Source organism: Phyllobates terribilis, unplaced genomic scaffold (assembly GCF_046119375.1).
Source record: "Phyllobates terribilis strain yellow unplaced genomic scaffold, ASM4611937v1 Scaffold_7__3_contigs__length_470593459, whole genome shotgun sequence".
Taxonomy (NCBI): domain Eukaryota; kingdom Metazoa; phylum Chordata; class Amphibia; order Anura; family Dendrobatidae; genus Phyllobates; species Phyllobates terribilis.
Genome location: NW_027362767.1, coordinates 99,300,269 through 99,326,542, shown reverse-complemented (window position 1 = coordinate 99,326,542; position 26,274 = coordinate 99,300,269). Strand labels below are relative to the sequence as shown.

The following is a 26,274-nucleotide window of genomic DNA, read 5'->3' as shown; positions in this document are numbered from 1 at the left end:
GGGCAGGATCTGCCACGGCCACCCACCACATCCACCCTGAAGGCAAACCACGTGTAGGGTCAGGGAACCCAAGGCCAAGGGTCTCCCAACAGAAGGCCCGAGGGAGCTGGACCTAGGTGGATCCCTGGTGGGGACGGCCAGAAGACAGGACAGGAAGGAGGGCTCAGGGTCACGCTCCGGACTTGCTTGGGGGTTGGCTGAATCCAGGACCTGGTGGACGCAGCACGGCTCGGGTGGTCACTTGAAGCTGGAGTGACCGGAACATCAGCAGTAAGTAAATACCCTAAACTGCACAACCCGACTCTGTCTTTAATTACCATCTATGCTGCACCACCACAACCCCCATCCTCTGCACCTGACCCCCTGAGGCTATACCCCACCCGTTGGGGGTTATACTATCAAAAGCTGCACCAACACCATCAGCCTCAGCGGACCCTGCTGCAGCGGCGGCCGTAGTGACCGCAATACAACGGGTGGCGTAGTCGACATAAAGAACTTTATAACATCTGTAGGACTGCCACATACTCTGAGCTTGACACCCTGGGCACGGACCGGGTCACAGCCACTCGGAGACTACAACCCCCATCTGATCCGGCTCCGGGTATTCCCCTAAAGAATATGGCCCAGGGGGTGCGTCAACTTTGGCGTAGTCGGCAGGATTACGTGCCCGCAACACCCGGGTACTGCGTGCCTGAAGAAAAGAACGAGTTTACCTCAAAAAGAAGTCTCCTGCCGGTTCCGGAGGGTCCCCGCCATCGGACTCCATCACAGGTCGTTTCCCGCCGGTTGTCCGCCATTAACAGCTTTTTCCCGCCATCTGCAGAGTTTCCCGCCACTGGGAGACGATTCCCGCCATTTCCAAAGGTTTCCCGCCTTGGAAGAGCGGACGCCATTATGGGCGTGCCAGAGGGTGGCAAGAGGCCACCTCCCATCGTGGGCCAGGACCGAAAATGGCGCCAAAAGTGGAAACCGCCCCCACCAACAGAGACTGTGATGCTAGAGGTGTCTGTCAGCGTGAAAGAACTGCCCCTGGAGCTGACAATCACCAAGTGGCCCCGGGACCGCCCTCGAAGTGGGAGGACTGAGAAGAAGAGAGCAAAGATGGGTGTCGCCTGGAGCAGTCTGGAGAGAGCGCACCCGGAGACAAGAAGCCTAGAGCTGAGTCCAGGAGAAGCTTACCCGGAGATGGGAGAAGAGCAGAGCAGCACCGGCCCGCTGGCCAGGAGCCTGCCGGGAACAGCAGAAGGAGAGCAGAGCAGCACCGACCCGTTGGTCAGGAGCCTGCTAGAAGCAACGACCCCACTAGGCTTAGTGGAGGTCCTAGCACAGCTCCCCCGAGACCGGGAGTGTGCGCAGACCGCTCTGGAGGGCCTCGCAAGGAGGATGGCCCGGGTGCAACGAGAGACGTTGGCGCAGTGGAGCCGAGAGATGGCCCAGCAGACCGAGACTCGTCAGCGGAGCACGCCACCCGAGACGAGGAGACAGACCGCCTCTGAGGATGGCGCAGGAGGACCCAAGGCCGGAGACGGCGCCGAGAAGGGAGCCGAACGCATGGAGGCAGGTAAAGGGGACGCCTATACCCCAAGCCGTGACACCGCTTACCTGCCCCAGCTCCCCGTCGCAGAGCCCGAAAGTCCCCCTGCTGTGCCCGTAGCCGCCATGTCACCGCTATGGACTAGGCCCCGACCGGAAGCCGCCGCAGCGACCCCTGTGACGTCACGCGCCTCGACCCGGAGCGTGACAAAGCAGGAAATACCACCAGCCTGGTCGCAGGGCCTAGAATTCCCGGGCGCCGCAACACCAACAGCGCCCCCTACCTCTGCGGAGCCTCCGGCCTGGTCGCAAGGCCAGGTAGCCCAGGGCGCCGCCGTCCTAACGGTGCCCTTCACCTTTCAGGTGCCCCAGGCCTGGCCGCAAGGCCTGGGCAATCCGGGCGCCACCACCACCGCGCCCGCGCCCGTAAAACCAAGGGTGCCACATCTGGGGGAGGACTTGTTCAGCCAGCTCACATGGCCGGACGGGCGGCCCTTCATCTGGCCCGAAGGATACCATGAGCTGGAACGGCAGCAGAAACTAAGACCCCTGGATGAACCCCTGATTCCGGCTCCGAAGCCCGTGGCACGGATCTCGCCCCCGCTAGCGGAAGCACAGTTTGAGTGGGACCCCACCGGAGAAGATCTATTGGGGTTCACTCAGGAAACTAGGGCAGCTGCAGCAGAGCGTGCGGAGTGCTGCCGCCAACAGCTCGAGGAGTTTGCGAGGGAGCGGAGAGAGAGGCGGGTCCGGGAACAACAGGCCCAAATAAGGAGCGCCGAGCAAAAGAGCCGGACCAGGAGGGACCCCCGTGCAGCGCACAGTCCCCGTACCACCGGGACTGTAATCAAGTTCAACCAGCAGCATGGGTGGGGCTTCATTCGAGACAACAACACCCCCGGCGACGTCTTTGTCACGCGCAGAGACGTGGAGTCCCATCTGCCGGAGGGGCACAGAGGTCGTGACCTCTACATCGGAGACGAGGTCACCTTTACCCGGCACAAGTGTGCCAAAGGACCTTACGCCCTCCACGTACACCGCCTGACGGAGGAGGAGTTGCGGTGCGAGGAGGAGGAGCAAGAGGACCCGGACGGGTCTGAAGTAACAACCAGCTGTAAGCAAAGAGCAGGAGGAAGACGCCGTTGAGTGCGGCAGAGCAAGTGATGTAAATAGTTACCCGACCGGGTACCAAAGAAACTGTTGATACATATATATAGTCCCCGTTGGGACCAGCTGAGTGAACTGTTTACCCGTTAACCCCTTAATCCCACAGGCTGAGGACTGTGAGCAGCCATTCCCTTCCCTCTACCTGGCCGAGGACTGAGAGCGGCCAACTTCCCCTGTATATAGTTGCGCTTCCTAAAGCGCCCCCTACCGGTTTTATAGGAAAACCAGATTTTCTAAGAGACTGTCGCACTTTTCCCGGACACACGTTGCACAGTGTCCGGAGGAGGAACCTGAAACAAGAAACGACTACGAGAATGTTTATATGAAAAGTTTTATATATATAATGTTTTATATGTTTTATTATGTTTATGAAAAAAAAAAAATTTTGTATGTTTTGGTGTTATTTATGTCTTACAGCCCGAGGACGTGCTGTGATTTACCAGGGGGGAATGTAGCACCCTGAGGATTCGGCTGCTACAGGAGTATTGCACCTCAACCCAGAGGTGTGATATTCCACTCCCGGGTAAGGATGGAGTGTGGAACTGAGCTCGGTAAGCTGCATGCACTACATACATCCCATTTCCGAGGAACAGACCAACGGTACTCCCACTTAGAAATGTGCAGGTACGACCGAGTCTGTTCCTGGCTGGAGTGGGAGGGGGGTGGTACATCCCATGTAGTGTAGGGGCAGATAGGGGGAGCAGCCTGGGTAAAGATAGGAGCTCATTGGGTGCTGGTCACCTGAGCTCACACATAGAGGGTGTATATAAGGTGGGCACCAACTAAGATCAGGGTCAGATGCAGAGAACAAGTCAGTTGGAGACAGCAAGACAGCTGCAGAGGAGCAGACAGCAAGCAGAGAGGAAGTCAGTCTGTCAGCCTTTTGTCAGAGCAGAGCAGAGGAAGAGGAGCAGAGCAGCCCCAGAGCAAGAGTGAGAGAGGAGAAAGGAAGAAAGACCCAGAGGGGGTGAAAGAAAAGGACTCTGAGAACCCAAAGTCCATCACCGGGTGAAGAGTTGGCAACTGGGTACCGGATCCCAAACTGGTGGGGGCTAAAGCACACCCTAGCCAGAGACCGGAGGCCGTGGGCAGGATCTGCCACGGCCACCCACCACATCCACCCTGAAGGCAAACCACGTGTAGGGTCAGGGAACCCAAGGCCAAGGGTCTCCCAACAGAAGGCCCGAGGGAGCTGGACCTAGGTGGATCCCTGGTGGGGACGGCCAGAAGACAGGACAGGAAGGAGGGCTCAGGGTCACGCTCCGGACTTGCTTGGGGGTTGGCTGAATCCAGGACCTGGTGGACGCAGCACGGCTCGGGTGGTCACTTGAAGCTGGAGTGACCGGAACATCAGCAGTAAGTAAATACCCTAAACTGCACAACCCGACTCTGTCTTTAATTACCATCTATGCTGCACCACCACAACCCCCATCCTCTGCACCTGACCCCCTGAGGCTATACCCCACCCGTTGGGGGTTATACTATCAAAAGCTGCACCAACACCATCAGCCTCAGCGGACCCTGCTGCAGCGGCGGCCGTAGTGACCGCAATACAACGGGTGGCGTAGTCGACATAAAGAACTTTATAACATCTGTAGGACTGCCACATACTCTGAGCTTGACACCCTGGGCACGGACCGGGTCACAGCCACTCGGAGACTACAACCCCCATCTGATCCGGCTCCGAGTATTCCCCTAAAGAATATGGCCCAGGGGGTGCGTCAACTTTGGCGTAGTCGGCAGGATTACGTGCCCGCAACACCCGGGTACTGCGTGCCTGAAGAAAAGAACGAGTTTACCTCAAAAAGAAGTCTCCTGCCGGTTCCGGAGGGACCCCGCCATCGGACTCCATCACAGGTCGTTTCCCGCCGGTTGTCCGCCATTAACAGCTTTTTCCCGCCATCTGCAGAGTTTCCCGCCACTGGGAGACGATTCCCGCCATTTCCAAAGGTTTCCCGCCTTGGAAGAGCGGACGCCATTATGGGCGTGCCAGAGGGTGGCAAGAGGCCACCTCCCATCGTGGGCCAGGACCGAAAATGGCGCCAAAAGTGGAAACTGCCCCCACCAACAGAGACTGTGATGCTAGAGGTGTCTGTCAGCGTGAAAGAACTGCCCCTGGAGCTGACAATCACCAAGTGGCCCCGGGACCGCCCTCGAAGTGGGAGGACTGAGAAGAAGAGAGCAAAGATGGGTGTCGCCTGGAGCAGTCTGGAGAGAGCGCACCCGGAGACAAGAAGCCTAGAGCTGAGTCCAGGAGAAGCTTACCCGGAGATGGGAGAAGAGCAGAGCAGCACCGGCCCGCTGGCCAGGAGCCTGCCGGGAACAGCAGAAGGAGAGCAGAGCAGCACCGACCCGTTGGTCAGGAGCCTGCTAGAAGCAACGACCCCACTAGGCTTAGTGGAGGTCCTAGCACAGCTCCCCCGAGACCGGGAGTGTGCGCAGACCGCTCTGGAGGGCCTCGCAAGGAGGATGGCCCGGGTGCAACGAGAGACGTTGGCGCAGTGGAGCCGAGAGATGGCCCAGCAGACCGAGACTCGTCATCGGAGCACGCCACCCGAGACGAGGAGACAGACCGCCTCTGAGGATGGCGCAGGAGGACCCAAGGCCGGAGACGGCGCCGAGAAGGGAGCCGAACGCATGGAGGCAGGTAAAGGGGACGCCTATACCCCAAGCCGTGACACCGCTTACCTGCCCCAGCTCCCCGTCGCAGAGCCCGAAAGTCCCCCTGCTGTGCCCATAGCCGCCATGTCACCGCTATGGACTAGGCCCCGACCGGAAGCCGCCGCAGCGACCCCTGTGACGTCACGCGCCTCGACCCGGAGCGTGACAAAGCAGGAAATACCACCAGCCTGGTCGCAGGGCCTAGAATTCCCGGGCGCCGCAACACCAACAGCGCCCCCTACCTCTGCGGAGCCTCCGGCCTGGTCGCAAGGCCAGGTAGCCCAGGGCGCCGCCGTCCTAACGGTGCCCTTCACCTTTCAGGTGCCCCAGGCCTGGCCGCAAGGCCTGGGCAATCCGGGCGCCACCACCACCGCGCCCGTAAAACCAAGGGTGCCACACCTGGGGGAGGACTTGTTCAGCCAGCTCACATGGCCGGACGGGCGGCCCTTCATCTGGCCCGAAGGATACCATGAGCTGGAACGGCAGCAGAAACTAAGACCCCTGGATGAACCCCTGATTCCGGCTCCGAAGCCCGTGGCACGGATCTCGCCCCCGCTAGCGGAAGCACAGTTTGAGTGGGACCCCACCGGAGAAGATCTAATGGGGTTCACTCAGGAAACTAGGGCAGCTGCAGCAGAGCGTGCGGAGTGCTGCCGCCAACAGCTCGAGGAGTTTGCGAGGGAGCGGAGAGAGAGGCGGGTCCGGGAACAACAGGCCCAAATAAGGAGCGCCGAGCAAAAGAGCCGGACCAGGAGGGACCCCCGTGCAGCGCACAGTCCCCGTACCACCGGGACTGTAATCAAGTTCAACCAGCAGCATGGGTGGGGCTTCATTCGAGACAACAACACCCCCGGCGACGTCTTTGTCACGCGCAGAGACGTGGAGTCCCATCTGCCGGAGGGGCACAGAGGTCGTGACCTCTACATCGGAGACGAGGTCACCTTTACCCGGCACAAGTGTGCCAAAGGACCTTACGCCCTCCACGTACACCGCCTGACGGAGGAGGAGTTGCGGTGCGAGGAGGAGGAGCAAGAGGACCCGGACGGGTCTGAAGTAACAACCAGCTGTAAGCAAAGAGCAGGAGGAAGATGCCGTTGAGTGCGGCAGAGCAAGTGATGTAAATAGTTACCCGACCGGGTACCAAAGAAACTGTTGATACATATATATAGTCCCCGTTGGGACCAGCTGAGTGAACTGTTTACCCGTTAACCCCTTAATCCCACAGGCTGAGGACTGTGAGCAGCCATTCCCTTCCCTCTACCTGGCCGAGGACTGAGAGCGGCCAACTTCCCCTGTATATAGTTGCGCTTCCTAAAGCGCCCCCTACCGGTTTTATAGGAAAACCAGATTTTCTAAGAGACTGTCGCACTTTTCCCGGACACACGTTGCACAGTGTCCGGAGGAGGAACCTGAAACAAGAAACGACTACGAGAATGTTTATATGAAAAGTTTTATATATATAATGTTTTATATGTTTTATTATGTTTATGAAAAAAAAAAAAATTTTGTATGTTTTGGTGTTATTTATGTCTTACAGCCCGAGGACGTGCTGTGATTTACCAGGGGGGAATGTAGCACCCTGAGGATTCGGCTGCTACAGGAGTATTGCACCTCAACCCAGAGGTGTGATATTCCACTCCCGGGTAAGGATGGAGTGTGGAACTGAGCTCGGTAAGCTGCATGCACTACATACATCCCATTTCCGAGGAACAGACCAACGGTACTCCCACTTAGAAATGTGCAGGTACGACCGAGTCTGTTCCTGGCTGGAGTGGGAGGGGGGTGGTACATCCCATGTAGTGTAGGGGCAGATAGGGGGAGCAGCCTGGGTAAAGATAGGAGCTCATTGGGTGCTGGTCACCTGAGCTCACACATAGAGGGTGTATATAAGGTGGGCACCAACTAAGATCAGGGTCAGATGCAGAGAACAAGTCAGTTGGAGACAGCAAGACAGCTGCAGAGGAGCAGACAGCAAGCAGAGAGGAAGTCAGTCTGTCAGCCTTTTGTCAGAGCAGAGCAGAGGAAGAGGAGCAGAGCAGCCCCAGAGCAAGAGTGAGAGAGGAGAAAGGAAGAAAGACCCAGAGGGGGTGAAAGAAAAGGACTCTGAGAACCCAAAGTCCATCACCGGGTGAAGAGTTGGCAACTGGGTACCGGATCCCAAACTGGTGGGGGCTAAAGCACACCCTAGCCAGAGACCGGAGGCCGTGGGCAGGATCTGCCACGGCCACCCACCACATCCACCCTGAAGGCAAACCACGTGTAGGGTCAGGGAACCCAAGGCCAAGGGTCTCCCAACAGAAGGCCCGAGGGAGCTGGACCTAGGTGGATCCCTGGTGGGGACGGCCAGAAGACAGGACAGGAAGGAGGGCTCAGGGTCACGCTCCGGACTTGCTTGGGGGTTGGCTGAATCCAGGACCTGGTGGACGCAGCACGGCTCGGGTGGTCACTTGAAGCTGGAGTGACCGGAACATCAGCAGTAAGTAAATACCCTAAACTGCACAACCCGACTCTGTCTTTAATTACCATCTATGCTGCACCACCACAACCCCCATCCTCTGCACCTGACCCCCTGAGGCTATACCCCACCCGTTGGGGGTTATACTATCAAAAGCTGCACCAACACCATCAGCCTCAGCGGACCCTGCTGCAGCGGCGGCCGTAGTGACCGCAATACAACGGGTGGCGTAGTCGACATAAAGAACTTTATAACATCTGTAGGACTGCCACATACTCTGAGCTTGACACCCTGGGCACGGACCGGGTCACAGCCACTCGGAGACTACAACCCCCATCTGATCCGGCTCCGGGTATTCCCCTAAAGAATATGGCCCAGGGGGTGCGTCATAATAACCTGTCTTGGTATTGCAGACCCCCCAGTCCTCTAATAACCTTGGTCGCTCTTCTCTGCACCCGCTCTAGTTCAGCTATGTCTTTCTTATACACCGGAGACCAGAACTGTACACAGTATTCTAAGTGTGGTCGCACTAGTGACTTGTATAGAGGTAAAATTATGTTCTCCTCATGAGCATCTATGCCTCTTTTAATGCATCCCATTATTTTATTTCCCTCTGCCTGACTTTGACCACCAAACGTGAGCTTGTCGTCCACCAATACACCAAGGTCTTTTTCAGTTACAGTTTTGCCCAGTATTTTACAATTAAGCATATAATTATACATTTTATTTCTTCTGCCCAAGTGCATTAACTTACATTTATCCCCATTAAAGCTCATTTGCCATTTATCAGTCCAAGCTTCTAGTTTACATAGATCCTCCTGTAATATAAAATTGTCCTCCTTATTTATTACCCTGCAGAGTTTAGTGTCATCTGCAAATATTGAAATATTACTGTATGCCCCCTACAAGGTCATTAATAAATATGTTAAAAAGAAGGGGGCCCAATACTGACCCCTGTGGTACCCCACTGTTAACTGAGACCCAGTCTGAGTGTTTTCCATTAATAACCACCCTTTGTTTCCTATCCCTGAGCCAATTCTTAACCCACATACATATATTTTCCCTTATCTCCATTGTTCTCATTTTATGTATCAACCTTTTGTGTGGAAAAGTATCAAAAGCTTTTGAAAAGTCCATATACACAACATCCACTGCATTTCCTTGGTCCAGTTCGGAACTTACCTCCTCATAAAAGCTGATCAGATTAGTTTGTGTAGCGCCGGCGTCCCTGCCCTCTGCTAGGCAGGGACGCTGTTCCCCTCACCGCTCTGCTCCGTGCCCGGCGTCCTCCTCCCGCTCTGCTGGCAGCGCGCGCTCCTTCCCGGCCACTGTGCTTAGGGCGCGCGCGCTCTCCCTCCCTCTTAAAGGGGCCGCGCGCGCCGTCCTAAGGAGTCCCCGGCCAATGGCCGGAGGACTTCACCATATATAAGGCACCTCCTCCAAAATGGAGGTGCCCGAGCAATGTTGTTGCACTGTTCACTACTCTGCTTCAGCCCTCAGGTCCCGTTGCCAGTTACCTGCCAGATTCCTGCCAGCTTGCTGTCTTATTCCTGCCTGATATTCTGCTACCTGCCTGCTAGCCTGAGGTCCGACGGTCTGCCTTACAACTCCTGTCAGTCTGTCTAAGGACCAGCTTGCCCGCTCACCTGGGAGCGCACATCTGCTACCTGCCTGCTAGCCTACCTGGAGGCTCCGCCGTCACGTGCTGTGACCACCTGCCTGTCCAGTGACTCCTGTCCGCTCACCTGGGAGCGCTCATCTGCTGCCTGTCTGCTAGCCTACCTGGAAGCTCTGCCGTCACGTGCTGTGACCACCCGCCTGTCCAGTGACTTCTGCCCGCTCACCTGGGAGCGCTCATCTGCCGCCTGTCTGTTGGTCTTCCTGGAGGCTCCGCCGTCACATGCTGTGACCACCCGTTTATCCAGAGACTCTCGCCTGCTCACCTGGGAGCTCACGTCTACCATCAGCCGCCACAGGTCGTACCAACCCTTTACCCAGAGACTGCCCCGGTCACTTGCCGTGACCTCCTGCCCGTTCATCCAGAGACTGCCCCGGTCACTTGCCGTGACCTCCTGCCCGTTCATCCAGAGACTGCCCCGGTCACTTGCCGTGATCTCCTGCCCGTTCATCCAGAGACTGCCCCGGTCACTTGCCGTGATCTCCTGCCCGTTCATCCAGAGACTGCCCCGGTCACTTGCCGTGACCTCCAGCCCGTTCACTCAGAGACTGTCCCGGTCACCTGCTGTGACTGCCTGCCCGTCTTCCCTGGTCGCCACCCGCTCCCTTACAAGGACTGCCCCCTTGTATAGTAGCTCAGAGGTTCCGCCTCCCAGACCCGTTACAGTTTGCTCGGGCCATGGAACCCGGTGGCACCCAAGCTCCCTTGCTCTCGGACCTGTGTCATGAACTGTCCCGTCAGAGGTCCCAACAGGAGTCCATCCTGGGTCACCTGCGGAATGTCAATTCTCGCCTGGACACTCTGACTGCTCCGCCAGCAACCTCCGCCAGTGCCATGACTCGCAATCCGGCAGCTCCGCTGCCCACTAATACCATGGTATCCTACCCCGGACCCCGGCTTTCTGCACCTCCTCGCTTCGGAGGCGACTCCGCCCAGGCTCGGGGCTTCATAAATCAGTGCACCCTGCACTTTGAACTCCTGTCTCACCAGTTTAACTCCGACCGGGCCAAAATTGCCTTCATCATGTCCCATCTCACCGGGGAGGCCCTGGCCTGGCTAAATCCTCTATGGGAGAGAGGAGACCCCCTGGTGTCCGACATGCCTGCCTTTCTCACGGCTTTCCGGAAAGTCTTCGACGAACCCGGACGGAAGACCTCATCTGCATCATCACTGCTACGCCTCCGTCAGGGAGGTCTCACCGTGGGCCAATATGCCATACGGTTCCGTACCCTTGCCTCGGAGCTGGCCTGGGATAACGACGCTCTGGTATCCGTCTTCTGGGAGGGTCTGTCAGGCTGTATTAAAGATGAACTTGCCGGTCGGGACATTCCTACCACTCTCGATGACCTAATAACTCTTGCCACCCGGATTGACCTACGGTTCCAGGAGCGTGCCAAAGAGGTCACCCGTGAGAGGAGGTTTCCACGTCTAGCTCCTACTTTTCAGAAACCCGTCACTCCCTCCGTCTCTCCCCAGGTACACTCTCCTGAGCCTATGCAGGTCGACCAGACCAAGATGGTCAAAACCCGTCAGGACTTACGCCGTGCCGAGGGGAGCTGCTTCTACTGTGGCAGTAAGGAGCACCGGATCCGTGCCTGCCCGGAGAGGTCGGGAAACGCCTGTGTCTAGGTTCGCTCAGAGAGGTCGACCTAGACAAGAATAAATCCTCTCCATCTCTGCTGCTGTCAGTCTCAATCGTCTGCGGGGAGAACCGTTATTTCGAACTAGCCCAACTTGACTCTGGAGCAGCCGGGAATCTTATTTCACAGTCCCTGGTAGAGAAATACCGCATCCCCACCAAACCTCTGGCTGTACCCTTGTCTGTTGCTGCCGTGGATGGGGGTCTCTTACCACGCCCCATCCAACTCATCACCGAATCCATTACTCTGCAGGTGGGAATGCTGCATTCTGAGAGTATCTCCTTTCATGTTCTGCCTGGATTCTCTCACGCCCTCTTGCTAGGTCTACCTTGGCTCCAGAGACATGCACCCGTGCTTGACTGGCAGACCGGAGAGGTCCTTCGCTGGGGACAGGACTGCCATAAGACCTGTCTGGTTCCCGTCCATCCCGTCCGTCCTTCTCCTACCCCAGCTAATCTACCTGGACTTCCGATTCCTTATTGGTCTTATGCTGATGTCTTTAATAAAAAGGAGGCAGAGACACTACCCCCTCATAGACCATACGACTGCCCTATCGACCTGTTACCCGGTACTACTCCTCCCCGTGGGCGTATTTATCCATTATCCGCTGCTGAGACCCGGTCGATGTCCGAATATATTGAGGAGAATCTGGCCAGGGGATTCATCCGGAAATCTACCTCCCCGGCGGGAGCAGGCTTCTTTTTCGTCAAAAAGAAGGACGGTTCTCTCCGTCCCTGTATAGACTATAGAGGCCTTAACCAGATCATGGTGAAGAATAAGTACCGCCTTCCGCTCATTCCGGAGTTATTTGATCGTCTGAGGGGGGCTAGAATCTTCACCAAACTGGACCTCAGTGGGGCGTACAACCTGGTTCGTATCCGTCAGGGGGATGAATGGAAGACGGCATTCAACACCCGGGACGGCCACTATGAATATCTGGTAATGCCCTTTGGTCTCTGTAACGCTCCTGCCGTCTTTCAAGAGTTGGTCAATGACATCTTCCGGGACCTTCTCTACTCCTGCGTAGTGGTGTACCTGGACGACATCTTGGTCTTCTCTCCGGATCTCCAGACTCACCGGAGGGACGTTCGTCAGGTCCTGCTCAGGCTCAGGCAGAATCACCTCTTCGCTAAATACGAGAAGTGCCTCTTTGAGCAGACCTCGCTTCCGTTTTTGGGCTACATTATTTCTCAGACCGGCCTACGAATGGATCCAGAGAAACTGTCTGCCATCGAGAAATGGCCTCGACCGGAGGGGTTGAAGGCCATTCAGCGGTTCCTGGGCTTCGCCAACTACTACCGCCTCTTCATACCACACTTCTCTTCCCGGACTGCCCCAATTTCCGCGCTCACCCGTAAGGGTACTAATCCCAAAGAGTGGCCGCCCGAAGCAGAGGAGGCCTTTCTTTCCTTAAAACAGGCCTTCTCTTCCGCCCCGGTGCTGCATCGCCCGGACGGCAACAAGCAGTTCTTCCTGGAAGTTGACGCCTCCTCCTCTGGAGCCGGAGCGGTACTTACTCAAAAATCATCTTCCGGGAGGATGGTAACTTGCGGCTTCTTCTCTAAACTCTTCTCCTCCTCAGAGCGCAATTATTCCATAGGAGACCGAGAGTTATTGGCCATCAAACTGGCATTAGAGGAGTGGCGTTACCTGCTCGAGGGGGCTCTTCACCCGGTAATAATTTACACTGACCACAAGAACTTGGCTTACCTCCAGCATGCCCAGAGACTTAACCCGCGCCAAGCCCGGTGGTCCTTGTTTTTTGCTCGCTTTGATTTTGTTCTTCATTTTCGCCCGGCTGACAAAAACGTCAAGGCGGACGCCTTGTCTCGATCCTTTCTGGTGTCTGATCTCGAGGAAGATCCGAAACACATCATCGATCCCGCCAGAGTAATGCAGGTGGCTCCCGTGAGTCTAAATCGTCTCCCTCCCGGAAAGACGTTCGTATCAGTACCTGATCGGGAGAAGATCCTTCACTGGGGTCACTCGTCTAAACTGGCTGGCCATGCCGGTCAGAAAAAGACCCTCCAGCTTATTACCCGGCACTACTGGTGGCCTACCCTGCACAAGGACGTAATAGACTTTGTTTCTGCCTGTGTGTCCTGCGCCCGCAACAAGGTTCCGAGACATCTGCCAGCCGGTCGCCTCCTTCCGCTTTCTGTACCTGCTGCCCCCTGGCAGCATATAGCAATGGACTTTATAACTGACCTCCCAGTCTCTGCCGGTTGTACGGTCATTTGGGTGGTCGCTGACCGCTTCTCCAAGATGGCTCATTTCGTTCCCCTGCCAGGTCTCCCGTCTGCACCCGAGCTAGCTAAAGACTTTATTCGTCACATCTTTCGTCTTCATGGCCTGCCCCTCCACATCGTGTCGGATCGTGGGGTACAGTTCACCTCACTCTTCTGGAGAGCCACTTGTAAACTGCTAGACGTCACCCTGGACTTCTCTTCCGCTTACCACCCACAGTCCAATGGTCAAGTGGAGCGGATCAATCAGAACCTGACCAGTTACCTCCGGCACTTCGTTAATGCCCATCATTCAGACTGGGTGGATCTCCTACCATGGGCCGAGTTCTCTTATAACAATCACGAGAGCGAATCCTCCTCCAAATCCCCGTTTTTTGTAGTCTTCGGTCAGCATCCTCGGATTCCTTTTCCTGTCTCCACCTCTGTGGACAACACGGCTGCGGAATCTCTCGTTAGCAAATTTTCCTCCATTTGGGAGAGTACCCGATCCGCACTCCTTCAGTCGTCCGAACGGATGAAAAGACACGCTGACAAAAAACGCCTGGATCCTCCACAATTTCGTCCTGGAGATAAAGTCTGGCTCTCATCTAAATATGTCCGACTCAAGATACCTTCTTACAAGTTAGGGCCTCGGTTCATCGGTCCTCTGGAGGTCATCAGTCAGATCAACCCGGTGGCCTATAAATTGAAACTCCCGGCCAACTTACGGATCCCTAACTCCTTCCATGTATCTCTCCTCAAACCTGTGGTACTTAACTCTTTTTCCAAGTCTACAGGTACGCCTCCTGCTCCGGTTTCTGCTGAGGATGAGTTTGAGGTAGAGAACATTCTTGCCACCAAAAGGGTAAGAGGAAAGACCTTTTTTCTAGTAGATTGGAAGGGGTTTGGTCCTGAGGAGAGAACGTGGGAGCCCCGGGAGAACATCCATGCCCCTCTTATCCTTGCTAAATTTCTGTCTGGCCTAAAAAAGGGGGGGCCTAAAGGGGGGGGTACTGTAGCGCCGGCGTCCCTGCCCTCTGCTAGGCAGGGACGCTGTTCCCCTCACCGCTCTGCTCCGTGCCCGGCGTCCTCCTCCTGCTCTGCTGGCAGCGCGCGCTCCTTCCCGGCCACTGTGCTTAGGGCGCGCGCTCTCCCTCCCTCTTAAAGGGGCCGCGCGCGCCGTCCTAAGGAGTCCCCGGCCAATGGCCGGAAGACTTCACCATATATAAGGCACCTCCTCCAAAATGGAGGTGCCCGAGCAATGTTGTTGCACTGTTCACTACTCTGCTTCAGCCCTCAGGTCCCGTTGCCAGTTACCTGCCAGATTCCTGCCAGCTTGCTGTCTTATTCCTGCCTGATATTCTGCTACCTGCCTGCTAGCCTGAGGTCCGACGGTCTGCCTTACAACTCCTGTCAGTCTGTCTAAGGACCAGCTTGCCCGCTCACCTGGGAGCGCACATCAGCTACCTGCCTGCTTGCCTGAGGTCCGACGGTCTGCCTTCCAACTCCTGTCAGTCTGTCTAAGGACCAGCTTGCCCGCTCACCTGGGAGCGCACATCTGCTACCTGCCTGCTAGCCTACCTGGAGGCTCCGCCGTCACGTGCTGTGACCACCTGCCTGTCCAGTGACTCCTGCCCGCTCACCTGGGAGCGCTCATCTGCTGCCTGTCTGCTAGCCTACCTGGAGGCTCTGCCGTCACGTGCTGTGACCACCCGCCTGTCCAGTGACTTCTGCCCGCTCACCTGGGAGCGCTCATCTGCCGCCTGTCTGTTGGTCTTCCTGGAGGCTCCGCCGTCACATGCTGTGACCACCCGTTTATCCAGAGACTCTCGCCTGCTCACCTGGGAGCTCACGTCTACCATCAGCCGCCACAGGTCGTACCAACCCTTTACCCAGAGACTGCCCCGGTCACTTGCCGTGACCTCCTGCCCGTTCATCCAGAGACTGCCCCGGTCACTTGCCGTGACCTCCTGCCCGTTCATCCAGAGACTGCCCCGGTCACTTGCCGTGATCTCCTGCCCGTTCATCCAGAGACTGCCCCGGTCACTTGCCGTGACCTCCAGCCCGTTCACTCAGAGACTGTCCCGGTCACCTGCTGTGACTGCCTGCCCGTCTTCCCTGGTCGCCACCCGCTCCCTTACAAGGACCGCCCCCTTGTATAGTAGCTCAGAGGTTCCGCCTCCCAGACCCGTTACAGTTTGACAGGAACGGTCCCTCGTAAACCCATGTTGATATTGAGTCATGAGGTTATTCTTCTTCAGATGCTCTAGTATAGCATCTCTTAGGAAACCCTCCAGGATTTTACCCACAGTAGAGGTTAAGCTTACCGGCCTATAATTTCCAAGTTCAGTTTTTGTCCCCTCTTTGAATATTGGCACCACATTTGCTATACGCCAGTCACGTGGTACAGACCCTGTTATTAAGGAGTCTTTAAAGATTAAAAATAATGGTCTATCTATGACGTTACTTAATTCCTGCAGTACTCGCGGGTGTATCCCATCCGGGCCCGGGGATTTGGCAACTTTAGTGATTTTTAGACGCCGCCATACTTCCTGCTGGGTTAAGCAAGTGACATTTAATGGAGAATTTTTGTCATCACTGATCATGTTTTCTGTCATGCGATTTTCTTGTGTAAATACGGTTGAAAAAAAATCATTTAGCATATTGGCTTTTTCATCATCCTCATCCACCATTTCACCCAGACTAATTTTAAGGGGGCCAACACTATCATTTTTTAGTTTTTTACTATTTATGTAGTTAAAGAATATTTTGGGATTATTTTTACTTTTTCTGGCAATGATTCTCTCTGTCTCAATCTTTGCTGCCTTGATTTGGTTTTTACAGAATTTATTTAATTTTCTGTATTTATTTAATGCCTCATCACTACCTACTTGCTTTAGTTCTCTAAATGCTTTATTTTTGTCACTTATTGCACCCCTTACAGCTCTATTTAGCCATAGTGGTTTCCTCCTATTTCTAGCATGTTTATTCCCATAGGGTATATATTGTGCACAGGTCCTATTCAGGATGCTAATAAATGTCTCCCATTTGCTTTGTGTAGTTTTATGTCTCAGGATCTCGTCCTAGTTTATTGCACTAAGATCATCTCTCAACCGTTGGAAATTTGCCTTCCTGAAGTTTAGTGTCCTTGTAACCCATCTACTACACATCTTATTAAAGGATACATGAAAACTTATTATTTTGTGATCACTATTACCCAAGTGACCCCCAACTCGTATATATTTGATATGCGGTATGGCCTGGTGGTTAATATTAGGTCTAGCAGTGCCCCCCTTCTTGTTGGGTCCTGAACCAGTTGTGAAAGGTAATTGTCTCTCATAGTTGTCAAAAACCTATTACCTTTGCTGGAACTACAAGTTTCTGTTCCCCAATGTATTTCAGGGTAGTTGAAGTCCCCCATAATAATGACTTCTCCTTGAGTCGCTGCTTCATCTATTTGCTTTACGAGGATATTCTCTACTGCTTCCATTATTTTTGGAGACTTATAACAAACCCCTATCAGTAATTTATTATTTTTTCCCCCTCCCCTTATCTCCACCCACAGGGACTCTACATTTTCATTAGATTCACATATATTCTCCCGCAAGATGGGTTTTAAGAATGATTTTACATATAAACACCCCCCCCCCCCCCTCGCTTGTTTGTACGGTCATTTCTGAACAGACTATAGCCCTGTAAATTAACTGCCCAGTCATGGCTCTCGTCCAGCCATGTCTCAGATATCCCCACCATGTCATAATTATTTTCCAACAAAATTAATTCTAATTCCTCCATTTTGTTGGTGAGTCTTCTGGCATTAGTGTACATGCATTTTATGTATCTCTCTGTACCTCTATTCCTTCTTACTAGTGACTGTTCTAACCCCACCCCCAATTTCTTTATTTGTGCCCAGGTCACTACCTGCACTATCTTCCCCACCTATAAAATTAATACTGTCCCTCCCAATCCCTAGTTTAAACACTCCTCCAACCTTCTAGCCATTTTCTCCCCCAGCACAGCTGCACCCTCCCCATTGAGGTGCAGCACGTCCCTAGCGTAGAACCTGTAGCCAACTGAGAAGTCGGCCCAGTTCTCCAGGAACCCAATCCCCTCCTTCCTACACCAATTCCTGAGCCACTTATTTATCTCCCTAATCTCCCGTTGCCTCTCTGGCATGGCAAGTGGTACAAGCAGTATTTCAGAGAATACTACCTTTAAGCTTGAAGCCTAATTCCCTGAAATCATCTTTAAGGACCTTCCACCTACCTCTAACTTTGTCATTTGTGCCAATGTGCACCATGACCGCTGGGTCCTCACCAGCCCCTCCCAGTAATCTGTCAACCTGATCAGCGATGTGCCGGACTCGAGCGCCAGGTAGGCAGAACAATGTTCGACGATCCCTGTCTTTGTGACAGATTGCCCTATCTGTTCCCCTAATAATTGAGTCCCCCACTACCAGCACCTGCCTGGCCTGCCCTGCTCTCCTATTTCCCTCCTTACTGGAGCTGACACTCCTCTGGCTTTCAGAGGACATGCCTTGCTGCAGCAGTGTTACCCCTGTACTGACACTGCCCTCATCTGCCAACTTTGCAAACTTATTGGGGTGTGCCAGATCAGGACTAGCCTCCCTGGCACTCTTCCCTCTACCCCCCTTCTTTCACCCAGCTAGCTGCCTCACTGTCCTGCAGCTCCATACTACCACCCTCCCCTACATCTACCCCAGTGAGCAGCAGACTCATTTCCATATTGTCAATGGATCTCAGTGTTGCCAGCTGCTCATTTAGATCCAGTACCTGGGCTTCCAAACGTGGACACATCTCGCAAAGCAGTATGCACCTACGACCGGCTGTTCAAGGATTGCATACATGTGGCAAGATGTACACTGGATAGCATTGTCAATAATGGAGCTCATTTCCTAATGGGGATTGCACTAGACAGAAATGTTAAGTAAAAAGAAATGTAAAGAATGAATAAAATACAGACAGCAATTCAGTCCAAATTCCTCCCTTCCAAACACCCTGAATCCAAAGCCACTGAATCACAAGTCACACACTTACTTCCGTTTGCACTTACACTCCGGTCACACTCAGCTCGGTCACACTCGCTAAGGAAGAAGATTTAAAGCGTTTTTTTTTTCCCCCTTTTGCAGCAATCAAACCTACAGCTCAATGCACTTTCAAAGGACTGGATGCCCCCAACCAGCTGCCCCTTATAAAACCTTAATTATGACCCCTCACCCTTAATTAACCCCTTGTGAGTATAAGATGCACTTTTTTTCACCCAAATTTGGGGGGAAAATGGGGTTGCGTCTTCTAGACCGAATGTAGCTTACCGGGGAAGGGGCGGCGGCGGCATGAGTCAGGCGATACTGTGGGATCTGAGCTGGGAGGAGGGCGTTTTCGGAGGTGGGACGCTGCGGGACTATGCTGCAAACCCAGGCTGGTGCTCGATGCTGCAAGTCCCATCCCTTGCTGGTAGAATGGGGTGTTCGGCGGGGTGAGGGCTCCCCCGACAATTTGTGAAAGCCCAGAGTCCCCGCACTTATATGGTTTCAATGCGGCGGACTCCGGGAAAATAGCCGCTGGAGGCGGAGCATGCGCAGGTTGAGATCTCGGCACAGACATCTGGTCTCCCGAGATCTCAGTCTGCGCAAGTGCCACCCCAGCGGCCATTTTACTGGAGACCGCTGCATCGAAACAATGTAAGTGCGGAGACTCCGGGCTTTCACAAATTGTCGGGGGAGCCCTTGCACCGCCAAATACCCTCTTTACCAGCCCGAGATGGGACTCGCAGCATCACCCCCACAGTGTTGCACTCCTGTGATCCCGCTCCACCACCGCCCCCTTACCGCCGATGAGCTGAATTCAGACTGTAAGGCTGTGTGCCCACGATACGTTTTTTAAGCGTTTCCGCAGCGTCAAAAACGCTGCAGAAATGCTTAAAAAACGCATGGTAGAAGGCCTGCCATGTCCCCCAATAATAATCCGCATGTGCTGTGCACATGCTGCGGAAATTTCCGCAGCATGTGCTGTGCACATGCTGCGGAAATTTCCGCTGCGGATTATCATTGCGGAAAAAAACGCAGCACTACCAATTATTTTGCGGAAGTGCTGCGTTTTCGCCGCCATTGACTTACATTGGAACGCATGGAATCCGCATCACTGCATCTGTACTTGCGTAATTGGCGCGTTCTAATGTGCGGATGGTACCTGGGTGTAGAAGAGAGGAGACTCTCCTCCGGACCCGGGTACCATTAAAAAAGCTGTAAAAAAAGAATAAAATAAAAAATAAATGTATACTTATCTTCTGGCAGCCCGCGGGGAGCTCCTCCTTGCTTCCCGGCACTTTGCGATGGAATGAAGGACCTGCGCTGACGTCAGAGTCATGCCGGCAGCCGGGACGGTGAAGCAAGCCAGCGCGGGCCATCGGAGGGTAAGTATATATTTATTTTTTACCATTCTTTTACGGTCACACTATATGAATCCATGCCGGTTGCATGGATTTATATAGTGTGACCAAGTTGACAAGCACTTTCCAAGTGATGCTAAAATCGCTTGGAAAGCGCTTGTCAACCCGCATGCGTAAATGCAAGTGAAGAACGCTTCACTTCCACATGTCCCTGGCAGGAAAACGCATGTACAATCCGCATGTACAATCCGCATGCGTTTTTTTCTGCCAGGGAGATGCAGAAACGCTCTGGAAAAATCCTGAGCATTTCTGCATCGTGGGCACATAGCCTAGGACGGACCCTCATTTGACGCATTACATTTTTTTCCCTATTTTCCTCCAGAAAATTTGGGGTTTGTCTTATGGTCTGAAAAACATGGTAAGTGGTGTTTTTTTGCACCAAATTCTTCATAATAGGGCACAAGGTTAATTAAATTTGCACAAAATTAAAAGTGTTGGTCTTTAACCCTGTTTCAGTGACATTATTTTATTTTTCCTTTTCCACCGGAAAAGATTTCAGTTTGTTTCTCAATGGATTTGTACAGATTATAGGTGATGTTAAAGGTGGAACAAGTTGTGAAATGATTCTTCTTGGTATGACGGCGACTACTGGGCACATTCTAGGGCAATGCCAATCATCCACGCTCAATGCCAATCTCACAAATGAGGGACTCACATTTCTTCTTTTTAGAACTTTAAAAGGTATTTTATAGAAGAACGGCAGGTTACATATAAATATTCTCATATTCTGGATTTTGTTTAGAAGCTATATTAACAAAATAGAGCCATTTGGTACAAAAAAAAAAAAAAAAATCACAGCTTCCATAAAAGTGGGTCACGATCGCGCGGCTGTAAGTCCGTATATTACATACCAAAAACATGAGCAGATGATGGCAAACTCAGGCTCTGTTCACAATACAGTTTTTGCCTTTCCATAGAGATTCTGGCATTGTAGAAGACAAGGAGAGTATAATCTGCAGCCCTATTTTTACCATCATATCCCCGCTATGAATGGAGCCCATGGGGGTAACACTTTGCCAAACTAAAGGATTTCCTATAATGGGATCTGCTCCATATTTTGGCAGTGTATAGAATAATGTGAAAAATACATCCACGATAAAGACCAGGTGAACGAAACATCAAAAGAATCTACTACACAACATAACACACTAAAAAAATAAATAGTCATCTACATAGTTTTTTTTGCATTTTCAGTTATTTAAAGGGGTTGTCCACTTTTATAAAACCTTGGTCTTCGGGCAGTTTGTTATAATAAAACAAACCGTGCTGTACTCCCCGTCCCCAGGTCTAGCAATGAATCTCCGCTGCTGCTTCAAGTTTCCAATATTGGCTGCGACACTAACATCACGTCGACAGCCAATCACTGAGCTCGGCGGTTCAAACACCCCGCTTAAAACCACTGAGCTCACTGATTGGCTGTTGGCGCCACAGGCGATACTGATTACCGGGAGCATTGGCTGAGACTCAGCCCTGGACCTGGGGACAGTGAGTAAAGTGCGGTTTGTTCTTTTTTTTTTTAACAAACTGCACCAAGATTTTACAAAAGTGGAAAACCCCTTTAATTTTTATGTTATTGCTCTATAACCAGTGAGTAAACCTACAAACACAATGTGAAGCTGTCTGACACACAATCCGGCCGTGACATTTTTAACTTTGCAAGTTCTTACCAATCTGCTGAATAAGCGATAGTGAAGGTCCGACGACTGGGACTTCCCCCCAGAGATCCCAATAAAGGGGCTATAAAATGCCCGGATGGAGCTATAGCTGCGCGTCCATTCACTGTCAATGAGACTACCGAGCATAGAAGAGGACCGCGCACTGCTTTCCGTTTTTCAGCTAGTCATCTGGTTGAAATGTCGCTAATGGACGTTTAACAACCAACCACAACTTAGCTTTCATTTCTTAAACTGTTCTCGAAATACAAAAGCTACGCCGTGATTGGCAGCTATGGGCGAGGCCAGGTCGTTCTGTTAAGACAAAGGAAATCCGCCCGTGAAATTAATATTTTACAAATAAAATGCTATGTCAACGTTTGCAACCAATTTTTGTTTTTTGCTATTGACCCAATATACCTAAAAAAAAAAAATAGGTAACTTTGCATAAACTCCAAAATTCCCTTTTGTTTTGTTTCTACAGCTCCCATGCAGATGATGCGTCTCCATGGTAACAGACAGTAAACAAAATTCTGTGCAGTGTAATTCTCCTGCCGCCTTGTGGCTTCATTCTGTGTAACAAATGTCCGAAAGTAGAAAACAGATCAAAGGAAAGGATCTGCAGGACCCGACGACACAGAACTTGTTTGTAATCTGTTACCTTGGAGATGCCTGGTCTGCATAAGAGCTGTAGACACAAAACAAGACAAATTATTAATCAACACGTATGGTAAAAGAGCTTCGTTATAAATGCATTGAGAGAATGAAGAATAGATTGCCATGGTGGGCACAGTCTATAAAGAGAAGCAATCAGAAAATTATCTATTGTTTGAATTAGGTTTTTCTATATTTTTAATATTTTTGGGGAATGTTTTTTCCAATAAATATGTTTCAGGAAACAACACATGTACATAGACAAAATAGTCAGACCCCTATATTTTGCACTGAAGCACCTATTGAGCTTGTAATTTTCAAGGGAGGTGGCGATGGGTCATATATATATAACATTTGTAATCTTGAAATTTTCACACTGTGGCTTTTTTAGACTAATTTTCCTGTCTTTTCAGGAAGAGTTTACAGGAGTCTTCCTATCAGCAGATGCAAGATGACAATGACTAGTAACACCTCTATACAGAGCTGATAACACAGGATCCATCAATCACAAGATGCAATGTCACTCTTCACAGTAACAGGATCATTAGATACCTCAGTACAAAAGATAGGGTCAGAATCTGACCATTATGGCTATGTGCATGTGTTGTTTCCTGAAACAATAATCGATTAGAGTCTAAAAAAGCCCCAGTGGCCAGGGTGAAAATTTCAAGATTTCTATTGTTATTATTTTAATGCAGATTCTGTTATGTAAAATGAATATTGACCCAATTTTTTAAAAAAATATATTGAATTCAAAAACCTGACTTTAAGAGGTTGTCCACTACTCGGACCATCCCGTATGAGTCCCTATGTTTTTGCCTTGCAAAATAATAACACTAATACTCACCTCCGATGCTGGTGCCATTCCAGCGGTGTCAGCAGTGGCTCTCTCGGCGATGCCTGAAGCCAATCAGCGCTGGCTTCACTGTCCTCTCCTTTGGACAAATCACATACAGCCGAAGAAGTCAGAGCTGTGGTTGCACTCTCACTTCCTCCGGCTGCATGTGATTTGTCTAAAGGAGAGGACAGTGAAGCCAGCGCTGACTGGCCACAGCAATTGCATGACATAACAATGCGACGCAATCCCCGGGATAGCCAGTGCTGACACCCCTGGAAGGACACCAGAGGTGAGTATAGGTGTTATTTTACAAGGGGGAAACAAAGGGTTACAGAAGGAGTTGCCCTAGTAGTGGACAATCCCTAAAACAATAGATCATTGTCAGATGATAGCTTCTCTTTAATAAAGGTTTAGTGATTATCCCATAAAAATTCTAGACAAAGTCATGGCCTTTAAGAAACACAGACATCCTCAATTTTCTTCTTCATTTGAGTGTGTGTCATCATGTGTCGTTTCAGGTGAGGATCCTGACGGAAAGATTTCCCACACTCTGTACACTGGAAGGGTCTCTGCCCGGCATGCATGAGATAGTGGCGCTCGAGTTTGGAGGGGGAAAGGAAGGTCTTTGTGCACACACTGCAACTGTAACTTTTCTTGACAGCTGGAGCACTCACTTTCTGCTGCGGATTGGATTTTGCTTTGCGTTCCTTACGCACACTCATCCTTGCATTCTTACATGTCCCTGCTTTTTGGCTCCCAGAAGACAAGTCCATTGATTCACTTTCTACTTTTATGTCAGGAACAACAATAGTCTTGACTTGATCGAGCTCGTCAGTGTTTACCGTGGAGTCACAATGTTGGGACAGGGGAAAACTTATGGTCTGTTGTTGGCAGAGTGTAGAATAGTAATCTCCCAACACACTCGGTGACCCCAGCACAGGAGCCTTTAGGACATGAATTACTAGGTGGCGTTTTAGATGTGCAGTCTGTCTAAATGTCTTCCCGCATTCATCGCACGTGAAAGGCTTCTGCCCGGTATGGGTGAGGTAATGTCTACGTAACTTGGACATTGTCGGGAACGTTTTACTGCACTGATCACATTTCGCCACGTTGCGCTTGCGCAGCAAAATGCCTTGTGCTCCTTGAAGAAACTGGTGAAGCGAATGACTCTGCTGACCATGCTGGTCTTGGTCATAGGCATGGAAGGTGCGGCAAATGGTTTCACTTCTACTGTTCTCCAACAGCCTAGGAAAAGTCATCCCAAGCTCTTGTGCTTGAAAATATCTTTCCATGTCCATGCGAGGCTGCTGAATATTTTCCCCCCACGGTTTCCTGATATGAAGATTCTTGGAGACACTGAGATGTTGTGTTTCCGCGTCGCCAATGTTCATATGATTGGGTTCCTCCAAGTGCTCTGCTTTCATCACTCTCCCATCTGGAAGGATCTCATCATCCAGGAGATGTTCCCGTATTTTGGATCCTCCATTACATGTTACCCTGGAGGAGGTTGCGGCTTCAGAGACATTTGCTTCTGTTATACATTCATGGTTGTCCAGATTTTCCTGCTTCTCAAAACATTGTCCACACGAAGAGCACTGGAAAGGAATGACAAAGACGGAGAAGGCTTCCTCGGCCTCCTGCTTCACCTCCACAGGTTCGGCACTGGGAGATCTCTCCCTCCTGGACACAGTAGAGAAGATTTTGTGCACACCTTGGTGCTTGAGAAGCTTCTCTGCCATCTTGAAGGCCTTGGGACATTGGTGGCACTGGAAGGGCTTCTCCTCAGAGTGAGTCAGCTCGTGGATCTTCAGGTGCGTCTTCTGCCTGAAGGTTCGGTCACAAAGCGAACAGGCGAAGGGTTTCTGGCCCGTGTGGATCATTAGGTGCCTCTCCAGCTTTGAGCGGGAAGGAAACACCTTGTCACAGAACTCACAGCGCCGCGTTTGGACTTTTTGGATGGCGGCCACGTTCATGAACTCACACTGATGAAGTAAACGCTTCTCCTCATTGGCGAATGTTCTCTGGCAGCCGAAACAGTATTGAGGCAGAGAGAGGACGTTCTTCGGAGCAGGGGCTGGAGATCTCTTGGGGGCCCTCGCCTCCTTTACGGGGCCCGCACAGGGCAGCTGCTGGTGTTTGGAAAACGTCTCAAAAGTCTTAAAGTGGCGGTGACAGGTGTCGCAGCTGAGCGGGAGCATGTGCGTCATCACGTGCCTCTCCAGGTGCGCCAGCTGGCGGAATGTCTTGCTGCAGTCCGGGCATGGGAAGGGCTTCAGGCCGGTGTGGGTCAGGTAATGCCTGGCCAGCTTAGAAGGCGTCTCAAACTGCTTGGCGCAGGCATCGCAGCAGTACGGCCGCCGTCTCGGGGCTTTATTAAGATTCCTGGACTGGAGGCTTCTAAGCATCTTTGCAGGTACAGAATGCATAGTGGCAGGAAGCTAGATGGTGTTACATGCCTGGGGGTCCTCCCTCCTCCATAAACAGCCTGCAGGACCACTGTGCCGGATCTCTACACACAGCAGGCAGGGGACGGCATCACCCATGCAGAGCCTCACCTGGGGGTAACCTGGGGACAGCAGCAGCCATCATCTCCTCCATCCGGAAGTCCTGTCCCTGCAGGTCGCGTCAGAACGTCTGCTGCACATGACGTCATCAGGGAGCGCCCGGGTCCCGCGCGGCCATGTTGGATGTGGCATCTGCCTGGACTTAGTCTTCCGTCTGTGCTGCTTCTGTGTAGCTTGACCGGACCGCCGAGAACGGAGGTCACCGGGGAGCAGGGAGTATCTACGCCGGTGCTCCAAACGTCAGCTGTTCCGGGACTACAACTCCCAGACTGCCTCACTCCGACAGCACGGCACTGCCACCTGAGAGGATCAGTGGGGTCCTACTTTCCCTTTTAGAAATTGTCAGAATTTGTAATTGCATCTTTACTAATAAAGTTTCTTGTATTACTGAAGATTCTGCACCTACGGTTACCATTTCCTTGCTGTCAGTGAATAGAACACAGAACCATGCTGAAATCGCTTTCTTATTTCTCTTTCTATTTTTTACAGGTTTAACAACAACAAAAAAAATCACAATAATAAAATACACGGCGGTGAGGTGTCCTGATGGGAATGCGCTGAAAAGCAGCTGCGAAAGTGGTAAAACTGCCACAAAAATGGGCATCAAAACGGGCACCGAAGGGCGTTACTGAAAGGGTTAAGTGACTTTGGACCACTGACCTCACACTGCAGACACCGATCAGGGGGCCCACATCAGTCAGGGCCCTCCAGCCTGGCCCAAACATGTTCTGGGCACCAA

The 26,274-nt window shown here is 52.2% G+C and overlaps 1 protein-coding gene across 1 annotated transcript; it reads right to left on the bottom strand.

The window, feature by feature from the left end:
* Positions 1-20,464: 20,464 nt before the first annotated feature.
* ZNF770 (zinc finger protein 770) lies at positions 20,465-25,748 on the bottom strand. The gene has a single exon (XM_073639034.1). The coding sequence runs from the start codon at positions 25,395-25,397 to the stop codon at positions 23,424-23,426; it is 1,974 nt and encodes a 657-aa protein (XP_073495135.1). The 5' UTR covers positions 25,398-25,748; the 3' UTR covers positions 20,465-23,423.
* Positions 25,749-26,274: the final 526 nt, after the last annotated feature.